Source organism: Dermacentor variabilis, chromosome 7 (genome assembly GCF_050947875.1).
Source record: "Dermacentor variabilis isolate Ectoservices chromosome 7, ASM5094787v1, whole genome shotgun sequence".
NCBI classification, from domain to species: Eukaryota; Metazoa; Arthropoda; class Arachnida; order Ixodida; family Ixodidae; genus Dermacentor; species Dermacentor variabilis.
Window position 1 is genome coordinate 171349090 of NC_134574.1, and position 23845 is coordinate 171372934.

At 41.5% G+C, this 23845-nt stretch overlaps 1 protein-coding gene across 3 annotated transcripts in view; it reads left to right on the forward strand.

Moving 5' to 3' along the window:
• Positions 1-23845, forward strand: part of Sptz (zinc finger FYVE-type containing 26 spastizin) — a 164787-nt gene that overhangs the window by 56894 nt on the left and 84048 nt on the right. For all 3 annotated transcript variants that reach the window (XM_075700296.1, XM_075700297.1, XM_075700295.1), the window contains exons 16-26: positions 4137-4247; positions 4650-4870; positions 7569-7675; positions 10478-10569; positions 11041-11141; positions 11926-12021; positions 12683-12773; positions 15276-15484; positions 16286-16626; positions 17650-17854; positions 19818-19994. In XM_075700296.1, the coding sequence (XP_075556411.1) occupies positions 4137-4247; positions 4650-4870; positions 7569-7675; positions 10478-10569; positions 11041-11141; positions 11926-12021; positions 12683-12773; positions 15276-15484; positions 16286-16626; positions 17650-17854; positions 19818-19994 (1751 nt within the window). The remainder of the gene's footprint in view (positions 1-4136; positions 4248-4649; positions 4871-7568; positions 7676-10477; positions 10570-11040; positions 11142-11925; positions 12022-12682; positions 12774-15275; positions 15485-16285; positions 16627-17649; positions 17855-19817; positions 19995-23845) is intronic.

Sequence of the window (23845 nt, forward strand, 5' to 3'; positions counted from 1 at the left end):
TTTAAGAGTTACAGTCTGTCCTTCAGCTGGTCCTAATTTGCCATTTATTTTGGTGAGCATAGCTTCATGTTTTGCAAATTCTGCTGCGATGGCATCCAGCTTGTTCATGATGGTGCTCTGACTGGCCTGTAAACTTTTGAGCAATTCTAGTTCTGATTCACTGAAAGGGCGAGGATTGAACTCCACATCACCGTAAAGCAACAGTAGTAAGATCAAAAACAGTATCCGGTTAGCAAAAAAACAAAACCTTCTACAGAGAGGTTGGGCTCTCAGTTGTTACAATTACAGGCAACACATGCTGCTGTGAGAGGAGTCGGCAATGCACGCACAACATAGTGTACGTACTTGAAAGGGATAGTGTTCACTAACCTGCAGTACCAGCATAGGCATGAGCTTCATGTCGGCCAGTGTGCCACTCCAAATCCCACGAAGGCATGTGGTCCTGTGCTTAAGTAAAGCTGGCCATGGTCAGTGGCCTCTGATGCTCGGAAGGTCTCTGGTATATCAATCGCGATGCAGCTCATATCGTTGAGGTGCTTGTCGTGCCTGTCGCGGGTGAAGGCTAAATATTTTCAATGTATATATTTGACAGCTAAAGAAGTTCTTCTGTAAGTTAAAAAAAGGAAGCTGCTGTTTCCCGACTCAACCGAGCAGCAGCGCACTGCCAGTCTGTGTGGCCACACTTGCCGCAGCAGTGTGTCACGGCCAGTGGTGCGCCATGTGCATTTTTCCTCCAGTGTGGCTGGGGCTTAACACATTCGAGGGTTGTTAGAATGTTTTTTTTAAGCTAGTACATTGAAACCTAAAGCTATGAGTTTTAGCAATACCTGTGAAAGTCTGCTACTTCAGTTGTATTATCTGATTTCATGCAAAAGTGCGATTGCAGAGACTGTATGAAAATACATTACTCCTATGGGACATTGACAATGAAAAGAAAGAAAAAAAGCATATTATCCTGAAGAACGTATTATGCAGTATCGTATCAATGAGATTTCACTGTACAATCATCTTTTTATTACCCGAGGTTGAGTACTAGTGGTAGAATTATAATGAGGAATGCCTTCATCATCTGGCTAGAACTTCAATGTCCTGGGGAAGTCTATAATTGTGTCCTGCATTTACTTCAGTTTCTCAGTAACTGAGGCTCTGTTCGCTATAATATTGACACTTTAGACGTTCTTGAGCACTGATGTCTCACTTTAGCTTGACTTAATAGTATTTACCTTTAGTGTCCTTTTAAGCAGCGACAACAAGTCGTGTCACATGTTTTTTGCATTCTGGACAATGCATGCATCGCAGGACGAAGTAGGGAAGGGGTTAGGCATGGGCCACCATCCCGTTTCCAATTTTTGCTGAGTAATTTGATAGATGCTGAATATCAAATGCACTATGGACTGCATGAAGGATATGTCATGTTTCTTGATAAACAGCAGTACAATGTTCTTTAAGAGTGGTGACAATGGAAATAAAAAAATTTCCATTCTGTGAAGTTAGCTGGTTTTGCCTTTTTCTTATTGCCAGACTTGGAGGCATGCTATGTCTTTTTTGCTAAAGAGTCGAGTGCTTATTTGATATCTGCTTTGTTTAGGAGCTCTAATGTCATTTTTATGTTAACTTTCTACTTTGAACCCTTAAAAAGATGGGTGCATGTTCAATTCGGGGTTGTGTTGGAATCGAGACAAATACTTACAAATAAATCAGTGGCGTTTTTTTTTTAGTATTTTTTCTGCATCTTGTTTAATTCAACCCACTGGATAATTCTACCAATTTCTGCAGTCCCGTGAGGGTCGAATTAATGGAAATCAACTGTATTTACTTATTTACTAAGAGCACACTAGTATCATCAAGATGCCTTATTTACTTGTGCAAGGCCTACTTTGAAGTGCAAAAATTTTGAAAAAATGTTTCACCAAGCGCCACGTGCATACTGACGTCCAGGTTAATTCCTGCAAGCTGCTATAAGATAGCACTATGCAGTCATAATTTCATAATTTATTTATTAGTAATTTATTAGTAATTTCATAATTTATTTATTAGTAAAAATAAGATAATTACATGTGTGTAGTATACATAAGGAGGTCCCATAGTCAAAGACTGTATCGGGACCTCCTGAGTCCATGTCAGAAAGATCAGTCGGCAACAGTAAATGTGCTTAGTCGTCTGCCAGGGGTTGTATTTATTTACATGGCAATTTGAGTGCAGTTCAAGGCTTCAGGGAGTAGCCATAAGCCTACCTTGTGTAAGTCCTGCACCCGGTAAAAAGTCTGAAAATATGTATAGGCCTTACACAAGTAAATGCAGTATATGTTACCACCACACTACATCTCTCAACGACAAGATCATGGCTTGAAAGTTCAGGAAAAAAAATCTAGAACTAGTGTACTAAAATTCTCTTTCTTTCCACACACAATTTGTCACTGGAACTTACTTTCCAAAGAGGATGTGCGTATTCAATCTAATTCAGTGTTCTGTAATCAAATTTAATGTTTTTAAGGATGGAAATGCGTTGTAAACTTTTCTTACCCGCTTTTACTCTGTCTTTTTTTCTTTTTGTTTCAATGTAGGGGCTCTGTATCACCGTGCTTCAATATGCTTTGTTTTTGTAGGCCGTGTCGTTATTGTACTTTTCTTTCTTCTTTTTTTACAGTAGCTGTGTTTGCTTCAGCTATCACTGTGTACTGCATTGCAAAAAATAAAAAAAGCTAATTGAACCACATTCCCCCCTTCCAACACTACTATAATGTTCTTGGAGCAATTGTGAGATTTCGTAAATAAATAAAATAAATTTGATTGACTCTATGCAACCATTGCAAATAGGTAGTGACCTGCACCTAAACTAACCACTTCGACATTTCATTCTGCGATGCGGCCAAGTTTCTGGAACAAGTCTGACGACGCTACCTTGGCATTTAAAGTAGCTTGTTTTGAATTAGCTCTCATAGAGCCCGAAAGCGGCTCATTGTCATTGCCAACCTACACTAAAGCTGGTTCTGCCTCCATGTTGTGATTACGATGCTGCTGCCTCTTATGGCAAGATTCTAAGCCCGTGAATATGGTTTAGTATGCGTTTGTGACGCATGGGCACCTTAAGGACTACTTTTCTTGGAAAAAAGAACTGAGCGCATTAGAGTCAAGTAAAAACATTAATCATTCATTATGAGCTGCTGTTTTCACTTCAATATATGCTGAAGAAGGGCCAACAGATGCTGCAGCTATTGGTGTCAGGTGTATGTTTGCTGACCAGTCAAGATCATATGTGGGAAAGGCAAATTCCTGGATCGAAATACCTGAAGCTTTGGCCCATAGAAATGTATGGTCACCGGCCGGGACATTCAGTCAGAATCGAATTACAAAAAAAAATAATAATTTAATTGACGGAAGTCTGCTGTACTCTCATTGTGTGACAGGCATTGTGATCCCGGCAACACTAAAAGGAGAAAGCAGGCCTTCAACTGGCAGAGCTATAAGTTGTACTAATCATTATCTTTTTAATGTTCAATTTGTAGCCAGCTTGTGTATCACTGTAGCAGATCCAAGTAATAGCGATCTATTTTGTTTTTTGATGAAATGTTGTGAAGCTTCTGTTTCATGCGTTTCAGTATAGCGATGTTATGGCATTCTGTTCCTGTTTATAAGTGTCAATTAAATTTGCTGCTTTTATTGGTAATGGTTGTCTAAAAGGTGCAGCAGTTTTTAATCAAAAGGGGAAAGCTTTTCTCAGCATATTGGTTGGTCTGGCAACCTCATATGAAGCTTGCATTTAACAAAGCCCTCGTCATTTTGTGAAACTGTAAAAATTAAAAATTGCGACCAGAACTGCAATCTGACAGAGTATCATATAGTTCAGTTGGGACTAAACTGGGTACTGCAAGCAGATTGCAGGTTCACAGAAGCTTTCTGTAGTGCAGAAAAGAAGCAGATGAAGGTGACCACACGTGAATGCTTGTTTGTGTCTATTGCCTGCCTCCTTGCCTTCTACATTGCAAATCTTTATTATGACAATAATGGACCAACTCACACAAATTAAGTGACTTCTGTTCACATCGTAGGTGCTTGTTGTTTTGTTGTGTTTATTACTTGCCTTGTGGCACTCGAGGCCAGATTTGCACAAATTGTTTTGTCGATGCCCATTCTAGATTCTCCCAGAGTGCTCAATGACTGTGGTGAAAGTACAGCAACCGATTCCTCCAGGCACCCAAATTATATCGTCAAGTGCCTCTTGAAGGACCTCATCATGTTATTGAAAGGTCAGCCTTGGCAACTGTTTTCTCTCATTTTTGGCTTTGTCCAAAAAATGGCATGTATGCTGTGTAGTTTATCTCGGTAGTACATATTTAAAAGCTTATTATGTTATTTTTCGTCATGGCTTCCAATAGTGACATTCATTTCACTGGTTGCAGCATTTACTTGATTGTGTGCATGCCTGCTACAGATGACATTCATCTACTCAACATCGGTTGGCTCGACATATGTTTTAATTCAGGCCATGTTTGAAAGTCTCATACTGCCAGGCTCCTGTTAGTCCAGCCATTAGCCAATACAAATTTATATTGTACGTCCCTCCAATGTCAGACTAACATAAGTCAACTGTAGCGATTGCCTCAACAGCTTTTGAGGGCTCCACATTTTCTCTTGCTCTTCAACAACAGTGCACATCGAAAGCAATGATGCCGTGGTCACGTTGAATGGTGCCAGAGCCCTTGGACGGAGTGAAGCTTTCGTCTCATGGGCTGAAGGGTGTGCTTCACTTGCGCATGTTGACCTCTCTCAGCTCCACAAGGGCGTTGGTCAGCTTGCGTTCTTCATCAATCTCACCAACTTGTTCACGCTTCACACTGCCATTATCCAGGCTGCAAGTGTCTCTGAAGATGTGAGTACGAGACCTGAAGTTCTTGTCACAGAAGGCATTTGTCTAGATCATGTAGCAAAGATCTTTTTTTATTTATGGCTATATTTATTTATTATGACTACTTAATTCTTTTGTTTAGTGAAACCAAAACCTTTGCAATAACACACTTATGATTATATAATCTATTTATATTCTTTGTTCGCAAATACTACCATATGTACTTGCCCTTCCTGTTATAATTCCATGAGGGATTGACAGTATGTGAAAATAAATAAATAAATAAATAAATTTGTAGTTAAATTATGCTCTGTGAAATTACACTTAAAGGGCCCCTCACCAGGTCCCATTGCAAATTTTGGCTATATACACTGGAAGCTGTTAGCTGCCGTCTAGGGAGTGTTCTACCGAAATAAGTTTTCAAATTAGTTCATTATTGGAGGAGTTAAAAGAAATTGAGCTGTCCTGTTATCATGCCGCCAGCTGGCAAGTCACTGTCAACAGAGACACTCTCCCTCATTTGCCTCTACTAGCGTCCACAAGTGGCATACCTTCCTTGTCTTCTCTCATGCTAGAGCCAAGGAACCATGTCATGTTCATGTGACAAGCCCTGCCACATTTTAGAGGGCAGCTCTTAGGCACCCATTCCTGCATTGAGCGTCGGTAATGTTATGCTTTGTAACCGAGCGAATGCGGAGTGCAGTGCTAGAGGAAAAAAGAGCATGCAATGAGGAAAGCGGAAGATAGACTGCCTGCTTATGCACAGAATTGCTACCACAGCATCTGCAGCTGCGTAGGCGATCTCATCTGTGCTTCTGACAAGGGGGGGGGGGGGAGGTGGGGGTGCAGGGTGGCATGAGGTGGACGTCAGCCCACGGTACCAGCGCGTGCGACGGGGCTCATTGCACCTGCAAGGGGTGATGGAGAGCGTCTACGAGTAAGGCTCGATGTCCCTTGAGTGTTGTCACCTCTGATTCTGGTGGTCCGATTTCGCCATGATGAAGGGCCACTCTTGCCATGCGAAGAAAAGCGTAGTGCCATGCAAGACGGGCTGTGCGGCCACGATGGCTATGATATGGCATTGTCTGTGTGGAAACAAAGCTCTGCATGAGCTGCATGGCAGCTGCTGTGAATCGCACCCACTCGTCACCCATGCACTGCCTCTTGTGGTCTCCCGATTAGTGAGGCAGCCACGCCACACTTCACTCCATCTGCAGTGTGCTGCACGAGACAGATTTTCCATGCCAGCTATGCTACTTGCAGCGATCGCTTCCAAATACAAACCATGTGCCTATATAATCGTAATACAAAATACTGACGCGAAATGAAAACACACATCGAGTTGCACTCAAATTTCTCTTACACTGAAAGGGGCCGCAAAATTTTCCAAATTATTGGGCAATCGAATAAAGCAAATTTGAATGGGAAAACAATTAATTATGATAAATTTGGGAGTCGGCGATGAATGATACGGGTTCATGCCATATCAACAATATTTTAAATTATGGGGTTTTACGTGCCAATACCATTAACAACATTTTCACATAGGCAGTATGAATTAAGTGATGCCAGCCACACTTTCGCGTGCACTCCGACCCTGCGGTTGATAGCGTCGCCCACACTGAGATGGCACTGTCATAAGAAGCGCCGGCAGTGGAGAGGGAATGCTTCTTCTGCCTCTCGCTCCAACGGGTCACCGAATCGCGAGATTACGCAAGCTTCAATACTAAACGAGTAGGAAGACGGCTTGCATGATGCCACACCGTCTCGACACGCCCACTCTTTGCACATGCAGCAGATTACCTCTAAAACAGGGTGCACGGCTGCGTATGCGCTCAGCCGCGCAGCAGAAATCGCAACATGCACCAAGTTACCCCCCCCCCCCCCTGCCCCTCACGCGCTCTTGATCGTGTTACTGCCAACTTGCTCCCCTCCCCCTCTTTCCCTTTGTTCCTGTTGAGAGGCAGCACCTGTGCATGAAGCCACCATCTTCCATTCTTACCCTCGCACACTTTCACTTGCGCCTAAATCACAAAGTGCGTGGGGCGTGATAGGATCTTATCGCACATGGACTTTATACACCTTATATGGGACATGATGTGGCTTCATTTCGGCGGTCGCTCTTGTCACGCCGCATGCGATCTGAGAGGTGCATTTGCAAGCGGCCTCTTTTAAGTCAATCATTTGACCATCTGCATCTGCAAAAGTTTCCATTTTTGTCTCAGCATTCCTTTGCTGGAGAAGCAAAACTTTGTTATATTGAAGTCGCATACAAACACACTTCGTTATACATTTGAGGTTCTAAATACATTGTGTTCTATGGACAAAATGGTTATGAAAAGGTAAATACTTTGTTATATTGAAAATTTCATTATATCAAGGTGTAATTGTACTTGTTAATGTTGAAGCCTAGAGGAGTTGGTAGTCATTCTTGAGTGCTCAGTCTCCAGGGTGTTCTGTTTGTACCAATGGGAATCCACATGTATTCTGGTGTGACTCTCAGCATCATCCAGGCCAACAAACAGTTCTGTAGAAACCGAGTATACTCAAGCCAGTCAAGACCCAATAATTATATCCTTGGCTTCACGCTACTGCAATGTCGTCACACTACTACAAATGCTGTCATTTAATTGTATGCAAAATTGCTTCAAATTTCAGCTGTTTTGTTGAAATTGGTGCTGCAACAGGGTGTTTACTTGCTGCATATTGCCTTGTCTTGAAGGAATTGGCTGAAACCCGATTTGTGCCCATCACCTCGCCTCACTTGCATCAGAGGGCACTGCAGGAAAGACTAGTGGCCTACCGTGTTGGGCAGCTAGGCGTTGTCTCGTGAGTATATATAACAACAACATTGTAACCTTCTTTCCTTTCTTTGTTTTTCCTTTCTTTGTTTTTTCTTTCTTTCTTGTCTAATCTCCTCACGGAAGTGACTGGCATGGGACCAGAATGGGCACCATAGTACCATTAGTGGGGAAGCTCCATCTGCTGCTTTTAACCTGTTGGAATGACGCTCGTTGAGATTGAATTCAAGCTTAAGGTGCTAGAGGATGATACCTGTTTGTTAACGAACAACAATTTTCCAAAGTTATTGTTGCATTGCATGCTTTTATTATTATTTTATTTATTAAATTGTTTTTTTCTTCATATGCCTTGCAAAATTCTCTGAATAAAAGAAGAAAGAGCATTGTTAGAAACTTGCACTGCATTTTGATGCTCCATGTGATAGCAAGCTCCAGACACTTTAGCGAGCCATGGTAAATCTAGTACTTTTCCATATGCACCATGTCATAGATTTCATAACTGTAGACACAGGTTCTGTCAGAATAAATTAAGCTGTTATGTATTAAGGGCAAGAGGGTTACTGAGCCTTGGCTGTGTTGTCATTCTTGTGGAACTCCTGGCTCTAGAAAGCTCTGGATGACAAGAGAGAGAGTTTGCCTTCCTCTTCGAAGCTTTCAGGTAGTGATTATGCAACAGGAGGCTGAGTAGATGTCACAGAGGTGACTGCTATCATGTGTGTAGCTTACATGGTACTGTTTACGAATGCAGTACAGTCAAACCTGCTTATATCAAACCCAATTAAATCAAATTGTTTCTTATGTAAAGCAATTTTTGAACATTTCGAAGCTGCAGCAGCAAATCATATCCACACTCAATGGATCGAACTCCGCACAGCACCAAATGGCTTTGTAAGTTGGCTTCCCATGGGAACACACCACTACTGCAAAACAAAACATTAACTTTTCTTTCCACCATGGCATGTGCCATGCAGGGATTTCCAGCACCACAGCTGTGCATTCAATGTGTGCTGTTTTGACGTCCCCTCAGTAATAATAATAGTGAAAGAATTGTGTATCTATCTGTCAATGCAATGTGCACAAGTCCTTGTGTGCCGGTCAATGAACATGTGGTTTTGTAACATTGGACCATTCACCTAACAGCCAATCAGCACCTCCCCGGTACGCCTAGTTCCTTCTGGTTGGATGGCACGGAGGAGAGAAGAAGAAGAAAAAGAGAAAAACTCTAAAGTTACACCTGCTTTTCATAAATGTCATAAACTTTTATATCGAACTAGTACACATTAATGGAATTCATAGGCTCATTGTACAAGTTTAACATGAACAGGTCTGAGTTTATTGAGTTTACTTTATAAGATCTCTCAAACCTATTTCTTTCCTGTTTAAAGGAAACTTGAGTGGCAGCTCGAGGTTAGTGTAATGTTGAGTAACTTTTCATTTCCTAAAAATAAGCCTTCAGGTAGGACTATGTATTGCAGCAGCATGCAAGGACATAAGCATCTGTAGCAACAGTTAACCTGTACAAAAATGCTTTCATGAGGCTGAAATGCTGAAACTGCATGTGCATGGGGTACAGCAAAACAGCATATTTTTTTCTCATCACAGCACTATGCGCAGTAAGGCCCACTGTCAAAGGGAACACCTAATTATAATAAGCAGCAGCATCAATTACTGCTCAGGCTAGAGAAGAAAGATATTTTTTCTGATCACCGATCTTTTTCAATTGATGTCTGTTGAATGCATCATATCAGGCACTGACTTCCTTAAAAATGTGGACTTTGTTAAATCATTTATAACTGAATACAAATTGATGTTTCCTTTAAGAGTGGACCATACTGTAATCCTTCTGCTGTAGAGCCATATTCATATTTGTCGTTTTCAAGTTGCTGATGTTTGAAGTCATGGCACCGTAGCTTTTGTGTGCACAGTAGTGTTCTGTAAACATTACGCAAAAAGGTGAGGCGTGCCGACAGGACACAAGAGAAAAGATGCGGACAACGCGAATGCCGACTATCAACTGAAGGGAGCACTTAGGCGAAAAGAAGAAAGAAGACACAAAACTCACCTGTGCAAGCTCTGGAATGGTATCACCACATGTCAGTCGACTACATGATGCCTGATGGCGGTGTATCAATCAGAGGCTAAAGGAACATGAAAGGTCGTTAACCGGTGGATCGCCTTCTAATCTTTCCCTACATTGCCAAAACTGTAACTGCACGCCAGAGTTAGATGAATGCACGATATTGAACAGGCACAAGAATGAAGATATGCGTCTTATGGTAGAGGCATGGTATATCTATAATGGTGGAGGTGCGTGCGTGAGTCACCCTTCGATTACTTTACATAAGGAAGAGTGCCTTAACAGTTATCTCTCGCGTAGACCGGCACATGTACCCGACTGACACATGGTGATACCATTCCAGAGCTCTCGCAGATGAGTTTTGTGTCATCTTTCTTCTTTTCACCTCAGTACTCCCTTCAGTTGATAGTCAGCATTCGTGTTGTCCACTTCTCTTTTGTCCTGTATGCACGCCTCACCTTTTTTGCATAATGAATCCTTACCAACTAGCTCAGCTTTCTGTCATTCTAAACCTTGTGTAAACATACATATGTAACCATGCAGCCACAACAAGAAGAGAATAAAAAGTTTTTATCTAAGTCAGATGTTCATGCAAGTCTAGGGGCAAATTTATTTGAAAAATTGCAAACATTGCTGGCACAACCACTGTTATGTAGCTGCTTTTCAGTGCCAGAATTGCCAGCTCTGGATGTTGCCAGCACAGAGGTCTTTGGAACATGTTTTGCTGCAGCGTTACTTGATTCCATTCTACAGGTTATTTTACATTAAAAGGAGGCTTCTGTTCTGTGATCATCAAATGGATGTTATCTCTGAAAATGGGCACGATCCAGTTTTGGAAATGCTGAGTGAGTTTTCTAATTATGTATGTCTCTTCTTCAATGCTTCCTTTTTTTTAACTTTCTGACTGTGCTACACTCTGCCACTCACACTTAAACTTTTGGAGTCTTTTGTAACAACTAAAAAAAAAAAAAATCATATTTGAGATTTGGCATCTGGCATATTCACTAATGCAATGACCTGCTTTGGTTGCCTAGTGGTGTTCTCATGCTGAGCATAAGGTCAAGGGTTCAATCCTGATTTTAATTCTGATTTCAACTTCTGAATCTGATTAAACTTCTGATTAGTGCCTAATTTGCTCATTTTAAGAAACCTTTGCATGCATGCAAATTAGTACCCTTTCAAAAACAGGACATCTTAAAACAATTAAAGCTAATTTTAGTTAGCATTTAAGATCATGTTTAACTTGGGACTTTGCCACAGACAGGCATGTGCAGAAACTTAAGCTTGAACTAAACTTGAACATCTTGTTCCTTCAGTTTCTCAGGAGCCGCCTGTAAAGAAAGAGTTTGCACCCCGCTTCCACCCCAAGGTTGTTTTTGCTCTGGTGCAAGGCCACATTTCTGACCCCAAGATCGAGGTTAGTTGGTGATGTGCATTTTGATTGCATACAAAAATCAATCAACTGACTGCAAAGCCACTATAGCACTCACAAATTCCAAACTCTGTTTAGAATAGCAGGAATCTTCTGTAAATGACTGCTGGGCTGAAATAAAGTGAAAATGTAAAAATAAATGTAGTAAAATCTCAGATTTTTAAAAACTTCAGGAGCTGTACTTCTCAGTTCTAGGCCGCAGAAAAATTTGTGCAGAAGCCATCGATGATGATCGTCAATGTAAGTGAATAGCCAAACACTTCAAGGAAGCTATTCGTTTTTTAAAGGAATAGGGTGCTTGACAACGTGTGTTTATTGCAGTGAGGATATTTGGGTAGCATTTGTTGTTTCATTGTGTAAGCCCATAGAGAACAGAGTCATTAACCAGCACCTTTCTCATGGTAGTATAGGTGGACAGCACATGCGTCTCACAGAGCTCTGACAGTTGGTGTTCAGCAACAACATGCCCTGCAACGTGATTGCATGCATTCTTTGCATTGGAAATTTTGTTTCAACCTATGACCACCAATTTCCAACCACCAATTGCTCACCATGAAAATGGGCGAAACAGCTAAAGGAAGCTATTCTTTTTGAAAGTTTAAGGCTGCTGTATTCCGTATGCATTCATGATTGGTAGACATTTTGTTTCTGAGATTTGAAAAACTGCAGCAAGAAAGACTGCTAAAAAGTTGTTTGGGAAATGTTCTTATTTACTGGGAGGAAAAAGAAACTTACTTACCTTGCTGACCATTTTCATTTTCTGTTCCAGGTAGTCTATCCAGAGACCATAGAAAGCCAACTCCAAATAGCAGTGGACAGATGTATGGCACGCATCAAAGCCATGACTAGGCAGGGAGTCAGAATGGTAATTTTCATTAATATTTCTGTGTTTTACATAAATGATCAGTGTTTCAACTTGTTGAAGTGCTTATTTATTCGTTCTAAAGGTTACCCATTAGTTCTAAAGGTTAGGCATAGGAAACATGGACACAAGACAATTGAAAAGGACAACTCTCATGTTCCGTGTTTTTATTTATTGTAGCCATGCATGGCCATGTCCACATTTTGTTTTTGTGGACACCAAGGGCCAAGAATGAGCTCATTGATTGAGCATTGTAGTGACTGCAACTGGACAAGTGACATGTTTATATACAGATGGGCTTAGTATGCTTGTCAAAAGAGTAGACAATTATGCTAACACTTCTTTTCTCTTTGTTGTTCCTGGCTTTCATCAATAAACTTTTGAAAAACTTGACATCTTTTAATCTTGCATTTTGATAAAATTCACACGATTAAAGTTTGTGGTAATTTTTTTGGCTGCATGGGAATGGGACAGCAGTGTAGCTGCATCTTCATGAAGTCGAATTCTGAAGTCTGTAGGCAGTAGTTGGGGGTGTGTGACACTTGAAGGACTACTAACTCTTAGCAAACCTGTGCACATTCTGTCTTTACTGTATCAGGACACACAGACTGCAGTGACGCCTGAAGTATGTGTTTTGTTTATTTTGTCTCTCACTCTCTTTTAGATCATTTTCCCATGGCAAATGCGCTTTTTCTTAACTGCTGACATGCAGCTGGATGAAAGCTGTGAAGAACTGAGAAGCTCCTTAGAGCAAAGTAAGCATGCTCTCTTTTTAGGGGGTGAGTCACTGCACTATGTAAATCGCAGATTGTACGGGGCCTCAGCTCAATCGTGCAACATCGGTCAGTAGACTTGTTTTTGTTGGGTACTAGAAAGAAGAATGTTTGCTTCTCAAACACTGGGGCTGTGTTAAGGGGGGATGCAGTGCTGCAGAGTCAGCTTTTGAACTGCTGCACCAGTTTTGATAAAATTTCAGGGATGGTTTATTTTCTTGTCATTAGAATATATTCTAAATTTCAGCATCCTAGCACAAACAGAAAAAAAAGTTTATAGCTGTCATATTGGGCCATCAGGTATGTCAGCTTAAGAAAACTATCATTCCCAAAATAATTAAGATTGTTTATGATTATAATTAGATACCTTCTGGATGGTTTATAGTGCAGGATAAGGCCACACACATGTTTTTTTCATTGCTGTAAAAATGTCATGCTAAAAACGAAGCTCACTTTTTGTTGTCATTATATGTCAAACATCTGATAATTTTTTGTGTTGGAAAATATTTAGGCGTCTAAAATGTACCTCATCTTGATGTAGACAAGAAAGTCTAGAAACCGCCTTGTAAGCAACTTTTGGTGAAGCAGTTTGGAAATGAATTTGAAAATGAATGAAATTTTTCTAAAGGTTTTGTTTGGTCAATAAGTGTAGACTGAAAAAAATGAGCTCAAAAATTTCAGAACATGCTGTCTTACCTTAAGACCAAAAATTATTAAAAGTTATTAATAAAAGTGCCCAGGGCCGCTATTTTGTAGCGATGCCTTATGCCTTATTCTATGCTATTCTTATCATCCACCACACGCGGCCGCCTGATTGCGTTGATAATGTGGGCAGACCGTCGCTCTGACCAGTGGCCAAGTGCGAAAAGCCTGAAAAAGCATAGAATCGGAAAAGGCATCGCTACAAAATACCAACCCTGCTTCATAGGTTTGACCATACTCTTCAATATAAACCTGCTCTTCAGCAATTGCTTCAAGTTGTCTTTGCTTTTTTTTTTTTTAGCTTTAGAGCAGTGCAGTGCCCTTGTCTGCACTTGTAGACAAAGGTGCCGCAGCCAGAATTATGCTTTTCTTTTTTAGTTTTTACTTTGCGATCTGCTGTACTCTAGATGGAAGGTCTCCCATGATTAAAAAGCGCAAAAAAATCAAACGTTTTCAACGCAGGCATTTACTCCATGTTTCGTTTCTTGCCCCCTCTGGGGCCGCATCTTGAATACAGCGTTCATGGACGCTCTCAATGGCAAGCGCGCACCACTGTCATGAGAAGAGAATTCATTTTCTTCTTTTCTACAATACAGATTGCAACCAAACTTGGTAATGAGCTTCTTTATACGTCTATGAATCCAAAATAAACAAAATTGGTAAATGTGTCTTCAGGCAAAAATAGCAATTTTAGCCGTGCATCCCCCCTTAAAGCTGCACAACCTTTGAATTTATAAGAAGCTCTAGCCCTTGATGAACTTCTCAATTACCAGATTAATGGCTTGGATGTGGACCTGTGCTGAATATTATGGAGATATGCCCCAGTCTGGGATACGATGTCTTGCATGTTTATGCGTTGTATACCCTTTTCTAAAGCCAGCCTGTTCTCTGGGTTTATTGAAGTCAAGTGTAACAGGCAGGAGTAGCCACTGTTCTATTAATGTGATTGGCGTTCTTGGGATACTTCAGGCACTTTCCGTGGGATATGCATATCGTTGTCTCGAAACATGTTCCGGTGAACTTGGGTCACTAGGTCATTCATGGTCTAGTGGGTAACGCATTTGGCTGCTGTGCTGAGGGTTTAAAGCCAATTGTCGGACCAACTTGGGTCAATGGGTATATGCCGCTCTTCAATGGCATTGAAGATCCTTTGAAATTTTTGCAGTGCTGGATGCAATTGTTCCCTGCTTCATAAACAATCTTGCCTGAATGTGTATTTACAAGTGCACCACATACAAACTTTACGGCAGTGTTGCTAGATAGCACAGTGTGTCCACAGGGAAGCATGAGAGAGGAACCCGGCTGCAAACATGCCTCATGCATGATGCATTTCAACGTTGGCGATACAGTGTGTCACTTCATTGCTTCAATGCTAATCGCATTAATGTTGACATTCAATGCGGAATGGCTTCTGCCACAATTTTTTTGAGACTAGGAAGAAATGGAAGTTGTGCAGGTTGTGTAATATGTAGGGCAGATGACTGGTAGTCTGTGGGAGTTGTAGAATGAGTGCCAACTGAAGGGAAGCACAGTCGAGGATGACAGAGAGCTAGGTGGTGTGATGAAATTAGGAAAGCTGCAGGCATAGCATGGGGCCAGCTGACACAAGATAGAGATAATCAGAGATGACTGGAAGAGGCCTTTGTTCTGCAGTAGTTGTAAACTTGATGATGATTATGATGACTTTGGGAGTTGAATTTGGTTTCATTGCCATGCCCTTGTGCTTGTGCTGGAGCAGTACATGTGCTGAAATCGGTGTTAACCTCACTTTGATTCTTACAGTCATTCCAGAAGAGTTTGTCATTGAATACCAGAAGGAAGACGGCATGTTTGGTGTGGTTTTGGACGGTTCGCTGCCGCTAGTATCCTCACTAGAGTCCTCCAGTGATGAGTCAGCAAGCATTGGTGCCAAGATTCCACCTCATGTGCTGGGCTACCTGGAGACCCACTGTCCTCTGCTCGTCCGGCTGCTTAAATTTATGCTTCCAAAGGTCAACAGTTTTTGTTTTTGGAATTAACCATCTAATCCCCAGCCTCTCTTTACTCTGAGCCCACCCGCCACATTGATTAAGTGTCTATGATGTCCTACTACAGAGGGCAACGTCTCTTCTTACAGAGTATAAATGTTTAATTAATCGCAATGTATACATATCAGCAGGAACATTTTTTTAGATGAAAAGAATAAATTGCATACAGAATGTGAACAATATGCATGTAATAATACAGACAAATTGATCAGCTATGCATAAAAAATACGACAGCAAGCACTAGGATAAGTAATCAAGAGTTGTAAGTTTGGCTTACCTGTGTGCACCACATATAGCGTTCCTCTGTTGAACATGATGGGAATGTAGGATCGATGAAAAAGCACTCTGCAGCACGGCTAATGCTTCACAAGACACTGGCCACAGCATACCTGATGGTATGCAAACACAGTTGTAGGGAAAATGAGTACTACATCAATGTGTCGCTTGTCTCATCATATGGTCAGGCTGAAAATTACCTGCTAAGTGCACTCCGTCATGTCCATACGTCAAAGCACCCACACTTCTTGAAGCATGAATGCATAGAGCTAACCAATAAGTTTACCAGCAGCGTATCCCAGCAGATCTACTACCAGGAAGCTATCGGTCGACCTTGGCAATCATCTTTTGATGGCTTCTGCTTGATTTATCTTTGGTTTCATTATACCAGCAGAATATTCATTGGAATAAAGCATGGTCTACAAAATTTTAGTCTTACTTTGTTATAGTATCTACACTGACTATATTGAGTTTCAATTGTACATGCAGGCTCCGAGGAGTCCCCAGCTGGAAGACGGCGTCAAGTACAGAGGTCTTCCCCTGGACAATTTATTGGCACATGTCTATGGACTCTGGATGCAGCTGTCAACTCCTCAGAGTCATGCTGCGTGGACTGCCATGGCTGTTCGCGGTTCCTCCAGCCCCAACATTGTCTGGGAGGCTCTGAGTGGTGCAGCAGGCCAGCAAGACTGGATCAGCGTCTTGCTCATCATGGAATTTGTGGACGCCTTGGATGGTGCAGCGTGTGGCGACTTGGTCTTCTACAGGAGGTGCATTCTCAGCCTCCTGGCTGCTTCGCGGCTTGACACAGAGCAAGATGCTGTGGAAAGGTAAAAATATAAAAAGCGTGCGATTAATTTTTCAATAATTCAATTCTATTGATGAAAACATCCAAATATATCCACAGTATAATGCAGGAAGAAGTCCTAGAGAAAGAACTGTAAGCAGGGCCTTCTGCATATAAAGCAGAATAAACACAACAAAGCAAACTTGACAAGCGATATATGAATTACATAAATAAATTGCAGTGAAATCTTGATAATTCGAAATATCTTCATATGAATTGACAGATAATTTAAACTGCTTTGTTGGTCCCGGCAAAGTCCTGTGTACAGTTAAACCTCGATATAACAAAATTCTTGATAGAACGAAGTATTTAACTTTTCATAACTTCTTGTCCATAGAACAACATAGAACCTCAATATAACGAAGTGTGTTTATGCACAATTTGAATATAAAAAAATTCTGCCATCACAAAGAAATACTGAGACAATAACTGGAAACTTCTGTGGATGCAAATGGTCAAATGGTTGAATTACAAGCGGCAGCTCGTGAACACACCTCTCGAATCGCATGCCTCATGACCAAGAGTGACTGCCAAAGCAGAGCAACTTCAAACAAAGACTGAGGCAGCATCAGAAAGATGTCGAAAAGAAACGTACAGTTTCGAATGCCCTTGCCGAGCACACGGATACAACAGGCCACAAGATTGACTAGGATCACTCGAGAGTTATCGGCCAAGAAAGAAACCTGAAATCGCGGCTGTGTCTGGAATCACTGGAGATACAAAAAACACGTCACACACTCAATCGAAATGAGGTAACCCTCCCCCCGTCATACAAGCGCTGCTTACGTCACATCCTGAAGCACACATAAGCTTCCGTGAACATTCCTTCATCCCATTGTAAACAAGGCTTCGGTAGGGAAGCCGAAACGTCTTTTAGATTTATTCCTTCTTTAGTACTTCTTTTGGTCAGTGTCCGCCGTTTTATTGCTTCATATATGGCTAAAATCTATATTACAGCACTTGCATTTTTGATAACCTGCTGGTTCTCTCATGTTTTTTCATTTAGGGCTACAGGACCTTGGACATATGCCATGAGAATCAGGGACCTTCGTTTGCGGTTTGACTGCATGCTGGCAAACTATGTGCACTGGCCTTACACACATGCATTTGAAACTCTCGAGACACTGAAGTCAGAATGCCTGTATGCGGAAAATGTGGAGCTGCATGATGAAGTTTCCGAAGAGCTGGACAGGTTCAAGTTATATCAGGAAGTGAGTGCTCCCATGTTTGCATCTCACTTCTCTTTGCTGCATTTCCTTCAAATATAATAACACGTCTGGTAAAGTTAACTGAGCATCATAGTTTGCTGTATGTAATGAGCAGCTTTCATTTACAACCCTCGAAAAAGGGTCAAAAAAGTTTTTTTAAAAATCTGCATTTGTATCTGACAAGTGAAGACATGGGCGTTGAAAGGGCATGGTGGGTTGCAGCAAATCTGTGGTCTTTAGAATGTCAGCCTGCCCTCACCTCAACTCGACCCTTCTACCCTCCTTGCCCTGCTGCTCTTGCAGGTCTACACACCTATTGTGTAGTTGTCCCAAAATGCACTCACCAAGGCATCGTTGCCTGTTGTAAGTGGGGCTATGTCCAAGTCACCCAGCAGGCTGCCATCTGTGGCTCTGTGGTCAACACCGTAAATCTGTGCACTGAAGACTACAAGCTGTATGTGTATACATGATAGTCCACCCGTTTTGTTTTGCTGACTTGATAACTTCAAAAAAAAGAATAAAAGAGAATTATGCGCTATATAGGTTACCAAAAGTGGCATAAAAATTGGCTCGTACAGGTTTCATGTTGGCTAAATGCCTAGAACAGGTAAGCGCAATGCAATAGGCAAACAGGCCATATTGAAAGCAGTGCAGTCCTTTTGCTAGACACAGCATGAAATTGTTAGTATAAATATTTTCTCTCATTTTCTGTCAGATAAGAGAGTAGGGCTGTGAGTTTATTCATTGAAATTATTTCAGTAAAATAGCATAGGAAATGCTGTAGATGTGTGCTTCATTAAGGCATCATAAACATGTCCTATGGTCAAGCTTCTCTATTGTCATTATAATCAGGCTATATTTTATGTGCCCTGCAGGGGTGTCACAACATTGTCAATTTCTCTAATGGCAGCATTTTGAGACAATCAGAGACACCATAGCAGCCCTCTGGGTCAATCAGAGCGCACAAGATGGTGAATTCTACAATATGGTGGAATTCGAATGTCCAAAATAGCACCCCAGGACGAAGGCCTCTCCCAGAGATCTCCAATTGTGCCTGTCTTACATTGGCTGACTCCATCTGATGCCTGCAAATGTTCTAATTTCATCATGCCACCTAGTTCTCGGCCATCCTCAACTACGTCTCTCTTTCCTTGGCACCCGTCCCGTAACTCTAGTCGGCCCATTTCCAATAGTACCACTTACATTGAGGGACAAGTGGTGTTGTTGAAGATAGTGTTAGCAATTTTCCTAATTTGCAATTCTAATAGACCACCTATTATCTGCCCTACACATTACATGGCCTGCCCAACATTTCTCTCTTAATCTGAACTAGAATATTGGTTATTGCTGTTTGCTGTCTAGTTTACATAAAACTAGAAAGTACAATAAAAAAAATGATGTGAAACAAAATGAGAGTTCACTTCAATTAATTGAACTTTGCTGGCATACCACAGGATCAGTTTGACTCACCTGATGCTATGAATTAAAGATAGTACTTTTTAAAGGCACTGGTTCCTTTCGGCATATTTTAGCACAGTTGAATCAGAAGGCAGGTGAATTAATAGCCAGTGTTGAAATTACAGAGTGAGACAGTAGAGATCAGGGCGTTTTTCAAGCTCAGCTTTTTTTTCCTGACTTCTCCAACTTGTTGGAAATAAAATAAGCTTGGAACTTTAAACTGTATGTGCATCAAATTGTTTACACATTGCTGACGTTGAGACATCTGCACTGTGAGACCTTGTAGGTACATTCCATTTTGTTACAGTTACCGTGTTTACATGTTATCAGCAGAGAACATTGTTCAATTCATGTGATTCTGATCATGCATCTTTCCAGACAATATGTTATTCTATAATTCTTTTTTCAGAGCTTATCAACAACATTATCTTGTATACACTATTTGTACAATGTATGTTTGCTTCAGAGTTATCTAAATAATTAATTCTATTTTGTTCTTTATTCACAGATTGCAGAGAACTTGATGAGATGTGGTGATGAGGAACAACATTGCACCTGGAAGGACATGGCTTTGAAGTCAGCATCTGACCCACTTTTTGTTCTGCAGAAGCTGTCCAAGTTTTCTTTATATAACATAGCTAGCCGGTGGTCGTACCTACACACTGTTGGCCCCGAATGTTGCAAGGTAAGGTTCACAATTATTTTTATTCATTTTGTAATACATCACTTTTCAAACCATTCAGTACCACTGGCTGGTATAATTGTTACTTTAGTTAGTCGATTGGGGATATTTGTGGATAATATGGTGAATTACAGAATCATTGCTATTGAATGAAACAAAAACTAACAAATTCCACTTTATGCTTTTGTTTATTAAATGAAGAGATTCTGCTTTAAACTGTCAGTAGTCTTGAGCTTGGGGAACCAACTTTCTGGTGATAATCTCACTTCGGGGAGTTTTTTAGACACACCTCTTGGTCAAGCTTTCTTAACATCTTGTCATATGTTGGACAACACAAACTGTACATAGTTATCTTTTATTTTCAGCTGGTAGCAACAGTAAAACCTTGTTAACTCGGATTTCACAGGACTGAAAGAAATGTCCAAATTAACTGAATGTAGAATTATTGAGGGTATCAAAAAAAGATTCATACTATATACCTATTTACTGAATTTACTTCGCCACAACTGCAGCGGACAAAACTGTGGTCATTATCATTGTGATCATGGCTGGTGACTACACAATTCTGAATGCACGCAGCCAATGCACACCGAGTCAAAAAGAAACTACTGCTTGTCGCAACTGCTGCGGACAAGACCGTGGTCACTGTAGACGGGATGATAGATGGCAACTATGCAGGTCGACACAGTGCCATATATGGTGGTAAACACAAGAATAAAGTCTATAAAGGCACAAATAGGCACAAAGTAGTTCGGTGTTCCTGTCATTCCTGTACAGTTTTTGCTGATGACTGTAGTGATGTGGACTCGGCCAGACGCTCCGTTTTGCCTGGATGCTAGCATCACTTTTGCTCTTTTGCGTCGCATAATCCGGCACAAGAGTCCGTGAAGGAGTACGTTTATCTAGGTCAGTTGCTCGCACGGGACCTTGATCATGCGAAGCAAATTTACAGAAGAACAAAAATGGGTTGGAGTGCATATGGCAGGCATTGCCAGATCCTGACTGAGAGCTTACCACTATCATTGAAAGGAAAGGTGTACAATCAAAGCATCCTACCAGTGCTAACATATGGGGCAGAAACTTGGTAGTTGACAAAGAAGCTCGAGAACAAGTTGAGGCCCGCCAAAGGGGAATGGAACGAAAAATGCTAGGCGTAACGCTAAGAGAAAGGAAGAGAGCGGTGTGGATCAGAAAGCAAATGGGATAGCCGATGTTCTGATTGACATTAGGAGGAAAGAAATGGAGCTGGGCAGGCCATGTAATGCGTAGGATGGATAACCAGTGGACCATCAGAGTTACAGAATGGGTGCCAAGAGAAGGGAAGCACAGTTGAGGACGGCATAAAACTAGGTGGGGTGATGAAATTAGGAAATTCACAGGCACAAGCTAGAATCAGTTGGCGCAGGACAGGGATAATTGGAGATGGCAGGGAGAGGTCTTCGTCCTGCAGTGAACATAAAATAGGCTGGTGATGATGATGAATGCGGCATTTGGCACTCGCTGCACTCTGAGGGTTGTCGAATTAACCAGTGTGTCGCCAAATATGTCCAAACTAACGAGGTGTATTATTTTCTGCCTCGTTTGAAGGGTGTGAAAACCATTTGTCCGCAGTAATTCAGTGATTGACTCTTCTTGGCTGTATCTGGAAAAAATAAAACGTATGGCTCTTCTCTGTATACTTTCAAGGGCGTTAATGTTGATTTTGGTAAACGGGTCCCAAACAACGCACGAGTATTCCAATTTGGTTCGAATAAAAATGGTATAGGCTAATGATTTTACTTCATGGGATGCATGTTTAAGCTTATGGCGAAGTAGACATAGCTTTCTGAAAGCAGAAGAGGCGATAGCAGCAATGTGGCTATTTTAATTTAGGTTGTTAGTAATTGTAATTCCAAGATATTTGTACTCGCTCACTTCGGCCAAGACCCCTTGGCCGAAGGGAGCATTCTTCTACATTTGCACTTAAATTCGTTTTCGCGGGTTTCTATTGCTCCTGCAGATCACGAGCATGTATTTGCAACTGTGAAAGGTCGTAGGTACGCCTGTAAGGTTTGCCTAGCCGAGTACACGGCTGTCTGCGCTCATGCGATTCCGGAACTACGAGGCCAGAACCGGTCAGAAACCATTCTATATTGAGTTACCCATCGATTGCGATCAGGAAAGCACATCTGTCACGAATACATCAATAAGTTTTTAGGCACATAAGGTTTATGAAATGGGCTGCAGAAACCTCTGAGACGCGCTGCTGATATGTGCCTACTGAGATGCCCCCCTTTTTGTGATCGAAGCGAGCGCGTTGTGCACATCATTATTATTATAAATGCGAGTAGCGGTATGAGCTCAGTGTTGCAGAGAACCCGGTGGCGGAGTCTTCTGATTCATTCGGATCGAAAGTTTCCGCGTACATAAACGTATGTGTATATATATACATACATATATATACCGCATATATATGTACGTATATTCATTTTCGCGGGTTTTCGTTTGTGCTCCTGTAGATCACGAGCATGTATCCGCACCTGCTAAATTGCATGTATTGCAAGTTTGGTGGCAAATGGGACGTCAGTAGGTTTCGCATGCGAAGTGTACAAACAATGTCTAACTGGTCGCTTACGCTGTAGCTTACAGGAGGCGTCGTATAAGCGCCTTCCAACCATAGAGCAAGGCCGCTTCCAAGGTCGCCTATTTTATGCACGGCTCAGAACTATTGTTTGGCGGCCCATCTTGTCACTGAGGATTTGCGTTTGAACGAAAGTCTCTGTCAATGCACCCTCCTCACATCTGATGTCTCAGCCTTGCGAGGCACATCAGTACCAGTTCCGTCTCGTTTGGAAAGACTTCTCCGATGCATGAGACAGGCAGCCGAGACCATGAAATGTTTGCCGTATCTCCCTCCAGACACAACTAGTGAATTCGCGGTAAGCGCTGAAAGCTTCTTCATTTTCTTATTTTCTTTTTCTTGCCACACTACCTTTAAGTGCTGTTCAATGCCGCTGAAAATATATAGTGTACCTAGCCGTGTTCATGGGCGCTTGCATACTGGAGACTCCGAAACCACGATGTTAGAACCATTAAGAAACAATATGCCATGCCACATGCCGTGATCATCAAAACCTGTATACCTCAGATAATTCAAGCGTGTTTTCAGGCATTTGAGATATACTAAATGGACTTAAACTGACTCTACCAACATGCCTCGCACTGACATTCTAGTGAGAGCCCCCCCCCCCCCCCCCCTGCGAAAGAAGTTGTAGCTCTCGAGGAAGAGAAAAAGTGATGAGAGGGTTTGCAGTAGCATGCAAACAATAAGAAAAAAGAATAACTTAATGACAACAATTGCAAAGTTCACATACTTATTTTCATCAATAAAAAAAAAAGTCATAGTTTGCGTCCAGTTATTTCTTCTACATTTGCACTTATATTCATTTTCATGGTTTTCCGTTTGTACTCCCGTAGATCACAAGCACGTATTTGCAACTGTGAAAGCTCATCGGTGCGCCTGTAGGGCTTGCCTAGCCGAGTTCACAGCCGTCTGTGCATGTGCAATTCCGGAACGACGAGGCCAGAACCATTTAGAAATTCAATAACATGCTCATCAGGAAATTAAGATGTTAATGGAACGTTTATGCAGTCATATCATCATGTATGTATAGCAATTTGCATATGCATTAGGCAGCACATTTCTTTCTATAAGGTTGAACAGAATTCAATTCAATTCAATTCTTTATTTGCAGACATAGAACACACAGAAATACCAGAACTGGTTGAACTCGTAGCCACAGGCTAGTTGCGGGTCCAATGAAAAATCAATAACAATTGCAAGTACAAAGCAAATAAAATATATCACCTGCATA